Genomic DNA, 8,446 nt, shown 5'->3' with positions numbered 1-8,446 from the left:
GCCCCCCCCCCCCCCCCCCCCCGAAACGCAGACATGCTGTTACTAGGACGAATCGTCCGACATAGGGCAAAGACTCATCGTTAGCTGAGTATTGACGCCTCGCAACGCAATCGGGATACAAAGATGTCGGGTTCCTGATCATCATATGATTTCTACGGGCCATTTGAACTGGTACCCGAAGGGCTTTGTGCATGCCGAGTAATTCGAAAGAGGAACATTCGAGAGCGGGCGCTAAAATACGCGCCGTAGCAGGGGTCAATGCTTGGTGAAGAGAATGCTTGGGAGATACATAGGATTGGATTAGCGCAGGACCTTAACATAGAACCTCCTTCGAGTTGCGTTGCGTTAGTACTGGTTTCGAAACGGTTTCGGCGCCACCCATGTTGCCTAGATTGATTAAAGCAATGCACTTGGCCATGCACTCAGCTTCAATGAGCGACAAGTACCGCTTACTGAGAGCCATGAATGAGAGATTGTGAAATAGTCACTAGAACTTGGTAAGATGACCCCGTGTTCATTCGTGTTTCGGCACTGGCAAGTCATCCGCCAGCGTTAGTGCCATAGTTGTAGTTTGATAGACATTTACATATTAATCTGAAACCTCCGCAGTAGTACCGGCGGACGTGTACTAACGCACCAAGAACCCATGAACGAGCCTTTATCTCCGCAAAAAGATCGGCGGTAAAGTAACGGTGAGACGTAAGAGGGTGTGGATTGAGAGGAAAAACAAATGCCAGGACCGTGGATTGAACACGGGACCTCCAGAATGCCGTGGCACTTCAGTCTGTTGCTCTCCCAGCTGAGCTATCCCGGCTGATAAATAGTGCTGATTAGGTACACTTATAATCAGACATCTGCACACGAGCACGTGGCAAGTGCGCGGAGTGTGTCTGACACCGGCGGGCGAGGCTCGGTCGTCGCGTCCTCCGCGCCAACAGCTGTGACAGCACCCACTTATCGTCCTCTCTGCCTTTCTCCCAGCGAACAACCCTCCCACTCACTCCTCGTCTATAGCCCAGCGTCGCCCACCAGCGTTCCCTCCCGTGTACAGCCCCTACCCTAATCCCTGCCTCATGCCGACCTCAATGGACTACCAACAGGAAACGCCTAAGCCTGGCCAGAGACCGGACCTCAAGAAGAAGTTGGTGGTCGTTGGTGATGGTGAGACCATACCGTCATTCTCAGGACTGTGACTCATGCTCAGACTCTATGCTCATCGCATGCGTCCAATGTCCTATTGTCTCCGGCGACACCTCACCCCGCATATTCGACCTCGGCACGGAATGAACCTTGGTCTATTGTCACTGAACGCCGCTGATTGGGACCGTCTGATGGATGCAACGTTGCAGGGGGATGCGGGAAAACATGTTTGCTGATTGTCTACGCCGAGAATCGGTTCCCAGAGGTGTGTCCATGTTCTAGGCGCATATGCGCGCCTCTGCCTAGTCATCCAGGCTAACAATATATGCGCGACTCCTTCGACATTTCGTTCACACACCTCACGAACCTTATTTGGCCCATGACTCGACGTGACTCGACATGATAATCACGACAACCTCCGCACGGTCCGGCCTCAGGCATACATTCCAACTGTCTTTGAGAATTATGTCACACAAATTCGGTTTGAAGGCAAGCTAGTCGAGCTCGCCCTCTGGGACACAGCGGGCCAGGAAGAGTATGACCGTCTGCGCCCGCTGAGCTACCCAGAAAGTGACGTGATCTTGATCGTGTTCTCAATCGATTTCCCAGTCAGTTTAGGCAACGTCCAGGACAAGGTGAGGGCTTTACCCCGCTATCTCCAACACCCTCCTTGTGAGCCTTCGAAACGCATGGGCTTGACATTCACGTCCCGAAATGTCATGTTGACGCCACCTTCCGTTTGCAGTGGTATCCTGAAGTCGCCCACTTCTGCGAAGGCACGCCTCTCATCCTTGTCGGCACGAAGATAGACCTTCGAATGGATGACCAGACACGGCGGATGCTGAGCGCGCAGGGACAGACACCGGTTTCGTCAGACCAGGGCGCAGCCGTCGCCAAAGAGATTGGCGCAAAGTACGTCGAGTGCTCGGCCAAGACCGGGACGGGCGTCCAGGACGTGTTCAACCTCGCCCTGCGCGAGGGCATGCGCGGGAAGTGGGGCCACATGGTGAAAAAGCATCGGTGTGTCGTCGTATAGAGAGCACGCGTGCATACGCACCGCCCACCGTCCGCGTCACGACGCCATGTCGCTGCCCGCGCGGGCCATCCGTAGGTGTCCGCGGGTGCCGTTCGCCAGAAGCGAGAGGCTCAGAGCGGAGCAGACAGACCAGGAACTGCATTGACCAGAGACGACCATAGCGTTGGACATTCTCCTGACTACTACTGATACCTATCTATACGTGTAATTGCTTTCTCTTGTTGTCTGGGGCTTACCGTCGCAGGCATTTATTCCACTGTGGCTGGATACACTGTGCGCACTGTAAATTCATGTCAAGAATTTCCTTTTCATTATCGAAGCTCCGAGCAAGACCTTCGCCCGTGAAGACAATAAGAAGAGCGGAAACTCCACTGTTTTGGGCCGACGGCGGTGTCAGAAGTCTGGAGGCTGAGCACGCGCCCGCTTCATTACGTGTGCGATTGATGCCAGGTTCGTCCCTGGAGATTCCGTACCAGCCTCTTCTATGCCAAAACTGTCAACCAAACGCGGCATGTCCAGCGGGAGAACTCCGGTCAGCCACATTGGACACGCCTCGTTGCGTTTCAACTGGGAAATCCTACCGCCACACAAGTACAAATAATGGAACGTTCTTGTGCGAAAGGCGCCGAGACAACAATTTCGAGAAAAGCGGCTGCCACAACGCCTTGGCCAACTCCGACAAGCGAGGTCAGACGCTGATTTGTAGGTCCATGATTATTCTTGATAACACAGCATTTTCCGCGATGGGTAGTCGATAAACTATTATCCCACCCCATTCTTCCCTGCGCGTCCAGGCTTCTGCTCGGTTACGCCCTCGCCTCCAGTCAGAAACAGAAACCGGAACGCTTGGGCAATGATCAAATATTGAGGGTCGTCATCGGTTGATGTTCAGACGGGTCGCATAGACGTTTTAATTCGGACTTTGGCAAGGTGAGACGAAACTCCGCTCGACTGGGCATGTATAAAAGACGTTGCGTTTCTGCCTTTCGTTCCTCAGAGCGCTCTCTTCCCTCCCGCCTTTTTCTCTCCTACCCACCCAACTCTCCTTGACCCTCATGGTCTCCTCCAACGCTTCGTCGCATTGACGTCGCTACCCTTCATCACCACTCTCGGCCGTGTGCCACTCAACGTCCTTCGTCGACACCGGCCGCTTCGACATATCGGCCTGGTGTCTTCACTCGCTCACGCTTGGACGCCATGCCACTCCGGCATCGGGGGTCGCGCTAGCGGCAGGGTAAGTCGCCCGCCATCTCATCTCCACTCCTTCCTCGACGCTGACCGCGTATCTTCTCCTAGGCTCTACGTGGTTGGGCGCTCCCACAGTATCCCACACCTGGAGCGTACTACTTGGCCACCATGGTAAGCTCCCGCACGCTGGTCACCGGACGCCACTGATGTACCTCGACACGGCGCACAGAACTCATCGACGTCAACGTCGTTCATGTCTGCGTACCAAGGTATGTCTGGTAGTTTCATTACTTCTGCGCGTCCTGACCTTAGACCGTCTATCGCGCTTAGTAACCCCCGAAGGATCAAGACATATAAACCTGTGTGGTACGCGCTCCCTTCTTCCCCCCCCTCTTTGCCGCGCGCTGACGACACTCGCCCAGACTTCAAATGAGGAAATAGGCGGTGATTCCGTGTGGCATCAAGGACCCTCTTCGACAACCGAAAGGACCCCCCAGGCGTTTTGCTAGTGATCTGCGGAGAGAAGGAAGGTAACAGCGGCGTGATGCCCTTTGTTTGCAGTAAACGCTGGCCTACCTCGGCGCACCTTCAAGAGGGGGGAGACTCCACAACCCCACGGTGTGTGCGGCGGTACAGTGGTCATACAGGCTGCACGCGTGCCTTCACGGCATGCGTAGCAGTCGCCCTGTGCTCTGTGGCTCCCGAGCGGCGACTCTCTCTGATCGGCGCGGACAAAATGTCTGCATATGCCGAAGGGTCGAAAGACTCAGATACTTCTGCCACTGGGGGTCCTTGGGCGGCTACTAGGCCATCCATCGTTCGTCTTTCGCCTCGTTTTGTCGCTGATAACTGACCACGTTGACGGTTTAGAAGACCCAAGGGACGACCTCGAAATGCACACATACGAGGTAAGAAGTTCTTTTCTTTGGTATTGTCTTTACCGCTAACGCGTATCATATCAGGACTGTACGACATCAGTTCAGGAGAAAGATAAATTAAAATAAAGTAAGCACTCTCGTCTTCGTGCACTGGTCCTTATTAACTCGTCGCTTCTTCGTCCCAGAATGGACCCAAAATATTTCCAAAAAGGAAATAAAATAAAATAAAGTAAGCTCTCGCTCACCTTCGTACACTGCTCCGTGTTAACTCGAATCTCTTCCGCAGAATGGACCCAAAAATTTCCGGACGTGGAGGGGGCCGAGCCCCGGCGATGAAGGGAGGGTATACGACAGGCTGTCACCTTGGCAAAAGCCCTGGTACGCCTTTTAGCTCGGATACCCCCTCTGAGCTGAGGGGCAGGCATGAGGACCTCCGGCGGGCGTCACTGCAGCTCAAGGTGCGTCGGAGCGCGAGCCCTTTTCATCATGCTGACGCTGACCATCCCCGCCTCTTTTGCAGACGCAAGAAGGGATGAAGGGCAGACGCATATGTTCCCGCTTCTTTGGACCACACAGCTTGTGAAGAAGGGCCGGCATAAGCCCTCTCGAGAGCTGCAGGTGAGTGTTCACGTTCTAAAGAGGCTCGTCAAGAGAGCTTCGTACCTCGAGCTTGCTTTCCCGCCAATTGGGAACCGAGATCGCCGCGAAAGGCCGTACAGTACGTGGTCCTCCTTGTCGTTTCCTTTCCCGCGTACTCACGCACATTCGCTCGCCTTGCCAGAATTCGTGAAAATCCGCTGACCTTTTCTAGCAAAGTAAGTCTAATCCCTTTCTCGTGTCTTCTCAACCATCTAACGGCCGTCGTCTATAGATCACTTCCGAGTCCTGCGGGCATCGAGGTGCATCGATGGGAACCACCTCTTCCCTCGAGTGCTCCGCAGGCTCCAAATCCGGCACATTACGATGCAGACAGGGGATCATGGTGAGCGATGCGACGCTCTGAGCGGGTTTCGGGACGCTTACCACGATCGCCAGTATCCCCGCCCTCCGCGCTATCCTTCAGCGCACCCACCACCCGCCAACGGACGTTAGCGAACGCGTGCCTGCCTTCACCGCTGCAACGCCTTCTCACCCGCGCTCTATTCTCGTCGCAAAGGCGCTATTCATCGCATCTCGCAAAGGCACCCGCGTTCGCCGTCGGCGGCGATCGTTCCAATACTCTTCAAGTACATTTTAGAGTCGCGTGTACGACTCCGATTTTAACCCTTGTCCAGATCTATTCCTCGCCGCTAGCTACACGCGCATCTACCGTCAGCTCTCCTCGCTCAACGTTGTCAACGTTCATACTGGTACGTTTATCACTCGCCCTCCGCAGCGATTACTCGGTTGACGCCCTCGTCGCTTCAGCATCTCCGCATCTTATACTTCTTGATGATTCCTCTCTCTTCACTTACTCTTTCTCTCTCTCTTCCTTTCCTTCGTCCGATTTCGGATTACCCTGAACTGTTATCATTATTCATATCTATTTCCTTTTCTCTTTTTCTTCATCCTGTTTTCGACTTTCTCCCTCTCCTAAACTCTCTCGCGTCTTCTCGCCGTCTCTATGGTCCTGCGTCCGCCATCCTTCGCACCATCGCCCGCATCTCGCGCTTCGTCCGCCGCCGTCTCACGAGCTTTACTGTAAGTATATCTGCCCTTCGCCGCGACGCCTTCACTGACGCGCTCGCTTCAGCCGTCACTCTTCGTATCGCTCGACCGCTACGTCTATGCTCCTCTATGCCACTTCTACTTCTTCGCACTCTACGATCAGCGCTGAAGTATCACGCCACGCCACTTCAAGCTCACTTTCAAGTCTACCGCCCACTCGGTCCGGAACTGACTCGCGCCGCCGTAGCGGTCAACATGTTCGCAGTGTTCCGCTCCTGAGACGCTTGTGCTTTTTCTGATGACGTTTAGAAGACAGCACTGCTCTCGCCTCGCACCCGCCCGCCTTTTCTGCCTCCCACATCGGAGCCGCGTCGACTTGTCACCTCTTGGAAGCGCCCTGTACAGGTATGTCTAATCTGTCCGCGACGCGACATTTACCTGACACTTGTGCTTCGCAGCGTCACCTATCCCTCTTACCTCGTTTCGTTTGCGGGGCGCATCCTCACCACCAATTCTACCACCGCATTCAAACCTTACCATCATCGTATCGCGGAGCTCGCCCTTGCTCCGCTCTCCTTCGCGTTCTCCGCGAATAGAGTACGTTGCCCTTTCGGACAGCCTTCCGAGGCTCCGGCTTTCACCCTGCTGACTCATGGACGACGATACAGATTCCCGCTATCATCGCCCCCACGATCAACGAACAGCGCCTCGCAATTCTGCCAGCTACTACCATCTGCACCGCGACGGAGACTCACATACACCGTGAGTGCGCCATTCATCATACCTCTCTCTGGTCGCTGACGCATTCACGACTTACAGTTACTCACTCTATCCACCTATAACCACAACGACATAGCGGAGGATAGGGACACTTGACCGGGACGACAGAGTTGACTCTTTGATTCTCTACTTACGCGTTCTTTTTCTTTTACGGCTTTTTCCTTTATAACTTTTTCCTTTACTTTACTTTGACTCTACGATCGAATCCAATATGATATGCGTTTATGTCTCCTTCAACCCCGGTGTGACGTTCGATAAGCGACTAGATTTGAGTCTCTGCTTATAATGAAGCTCGAACGCGCAACAATGCAGTCTCCCTTCGTGCGAACCGCTTTAGTGTTGAGTAAGTATCGCTGACCAGACTCTAGCGGTGTAGAGCAAGAAGCACGAGATTGCATTGTAAATGGCTTAGTATGACAACGATTGTCCATCGTAAAAAAGAGTTGGTAAACATAAAGCCAACACGATCTAATGTTCGCTTGGCATAGACATATCAACAAAGTAAATCATCAAGCACATGAGTATGGGGTATATCCGTCGCAGAGATCAGATGCAAAACACGATTCGAATGAGCAGAGCACAAGGACACCCAGCGCTCTACTCCTCCTTTTTCTCGTGCGCGGCGCGAAGTGCCTGCGAGGCCACGTATATGCGCCTTGTGAGCCAGCCCGCAGCCAGAAACACGACGGCCGCTGTGCCGATCTGCACGAGGGGGAGGTGCGTGAGGTCGCCAGCTGGCACGCGCATGGTCATCGGCCGCAGCTCGACGCCGTCGGCGGGAGGGATGAGGTTGAACCGCGGTGATGCGAGTGCGAAGGCGGTGTGTAGCTCGGCGGGGACGTCAGGTAGGGATTCGGGGAGATGGGATACTGGGGGTGGGATTAGCGGGTATGTCGCTGCGAAAGAGGGAATGGTGCGTACGAGATGGATCGGCAGGGCATGCCCAGAATGCGCGCGGAGGTTCGATGGGGACTTGTTCGTGCGAGGGACCGCCCATGGTGGGTTCGCTGTACCGCATGTGCAGAGGGACGTTCACGGTGATCTCCCGTGCCCCTCCACCGTCATCCTCACCAACCTCCTTGATCTCCTTGAACGTCGAGCTTGCGTTGAGGTTGAGTAGCAACCACACGTCCGTCTGTTCCACGGCCACAACGGGCAGCTCAAGGTCGGCGGGGCCCTGCAGCTCGAACACAAACCCGCGGTCCTTCAGCTCGTTGGAGTCGACAATGACGTTTGGTGGAAACTTGTGGAGGACGTGAAGGGCGCACGCGTCAGCGTAGGCGGTTTGGTTCAGGAGTAGCCGGGTCGAGAGGGTGGTGTGGAACCCCGAGGTGGGATCGAGGGCGACAGAGAGGATCTTGGACGAGTCAGAGTAGACCTTGCTTTGTTTTCCTCCCATTTTTGCTTGGTTAGCGGTGGCGGAAGGTGGTGAGTGTGAATGTACAGGGGCGCGTGGGGAAGGTGGTGATGGTTCGCGTCAACGCGCAGATGAGGGGGCGTGAAAGTGCGGGCCATGTGAGCAAATTAACATGTGATCAACGGCTTGTCTTTGCGATGACGACCTTGTCTCCTTTCCAATCGCTTGCATGCAACGATAAGCCAAACCCCTTTTACTTGACCACAAGACGCATTGACACAAACATTGAATGAACGGTTAGTGCTCAGCCAAAGCGGTGTTCCGGCCCATCATGTGATTGTGAGTACTGGTACTGCTTCCCCGCAACCTGCACCCCACCAGTGCTCACTAGCACTGTTCTGCCGCACGCCTGCCGTGTCC

General features: G+C 54.6%; 3 protein-coding genes and 1 non-coding gene across 4 annotated transcripts; 2 read left to right on the top strand and 2 right to left on the bottom strand.

Moving 5' to 3' along the window:
• Positions 1-731: 731 nt before the first annotated feature.
• On the bottom strand, positions 732-814 carry CONPUDRAFT_t89. Its single transcript has one exon. It is a non-coding gene; the product is annotated as a tRNA-Phe (tRNA).
• Positions 815-1,085: 271 nt separating this feature from the next.
• CONPUDRAFT_128659 (signal transducer) lies at positions 1,086-2,466 on the top strand (the record flags this gene model as incomplete). Its single annotated transcript, XM_007773891.1, has 4 exons — positions 1,086-1,161; positions 1,350-1,405; positions 1,578-1,775; positions 1,886-2,466. 4 exons carry the CDS (start codon positions 1,086-1,088, stop codon positions 2,174-2,176), a joined length of 621 nt encoding a protein of 206 aa, XP_007772081.1. The 3' UTR covers positions 2,177-2,466.
• Positions 2,467-2,837: 371 nt separating this feature from the next.
• CONPUDRAFT_167787 (uncharacterized protein) lies at positions 2,838-6,849 on the top strand. Its single transcript, XM_007773890.1, has 19 exons — positions 2,838-3,106; positions 3,174-3,410; positions 3,473-3,535; positions 3,594-3,633; positions 3,695-3,730; positions 3,787-4,181; positions 4,235-4,272; positions 4,327-4,369; positions 4,428-4,471; positions 4,529-4,700; positions 4,763-4,960; positions 5,024-5,057; positions 5,114-5,224; positions 5,278-5,591; positions 5,650-5,922; positions 5,975-6,294; positions 6,348-6,486; positions 6,558-6,651; positions 6,709-6,849. Exons 13-16 carry the CDS (start codon positions 5,206-5,208, stop codon positions 6,056-6,058), a joined length of 690 nt encoding a protein of 229 aa, XP_007772080.1. The 5' UTR covers positions 2,838-3,106; positions 3,174-3,410; positions 3,473-3,535; positions 3,594-3,633; positions 3,695-3,730; positions 3,787-4,181; positions 4,235-4,272; positions 4,327-4,369; positions 4,428-4,471; positions 4,529-4,700; positions 4,763-4,960; positions 5,024-5,057; positions 5,114-5,205; the 3' UTR covers positions 6,059-6,294; positions 6,348-6,486; positions 6,558-6,651; positions 6,709-6,849.
• Positions 6,850-7,065: 216 nt separating this feature from the next.
• On the bottom strand, positions 7,066-8,122 carry CONPUDRAFT_128657 (uncharacterized protein). Its single transcript, XM_007773889.1, has 2 exons — positions 7,591-8,122; positions 7,066-7,538 (listed from the first exon to the last, which is right to left on the bottom strand). Exons 1-2 carry the CDS (start codon positions 8,066-8,068, stop codon positions 7,267-7,269), a joined length of 750 nt encoding a protein of 249 aa, XP_007772079.1. The 5' UTR covers positions 8,069-8,122; the 3' UTR covers positions 7,066-7,266.
• Between the last annotated feature and the right edge of the window lie 324 nt (positions 8,123-8,446).

This window comes from Coniophora puteana (genome assembly GCF_000271625.1).
Source record: "Coniophora puteana RWD-64-598 SS2 unplaced genomic scaffold CONPUscaffold_11, whole genome shotgun sequence".
Lineage (NCBI taxonomy): Eukaryota > Fungi > Basidiomycota > Agaricomycetes > Boletales > Coniophoraceae > Coniophora > Coniophora puteana.
The sequence above is the reverse complement of the archived record's forward strand: the minus strand, read 5'-3'. Positions and strand labels throughout refer to the sequence as shown.

What these genes read in the sequence shown, in the direction of transcription:
- CONPUDRAFT_167787 (XM_007773890.1), top strand. An exon ending in CGTTGTCAACGTTCATACTG is followed by an intron (nt 5,592 to 5,649) that starts GTACGTTTATCA and finishes TCGTCGCTTCAG; the next exon opens with CATCTCCGCATCTTATACTT. An exon ending in GCCGTCTCACGAGCTTTACT is followed by an intron (nt 5,923 to 5,974) that starts GTAAGTATATCT and finishes CGCTCGCTTCAG; the next exon opens with CCGTCACTCTTCGTATCGCT.
- CONPUDRAFT_128657 (XM_007773889.1), bottom strand. Translation starts at nt 8,068, where the DNA reads ATGGGAGGAAAACAAAGCAAGGTCTACTCTGACTCGTCCAAGATCCTC. An exon ending in ATGCCCTGCCGATCCATCTC is followed by an intron (nt 7,539 to 7,590) that starts GTACGCACCATT and finishes TCCCACCCCCAG; the next exon opens with TATCCCATCTCCCCGAATCC.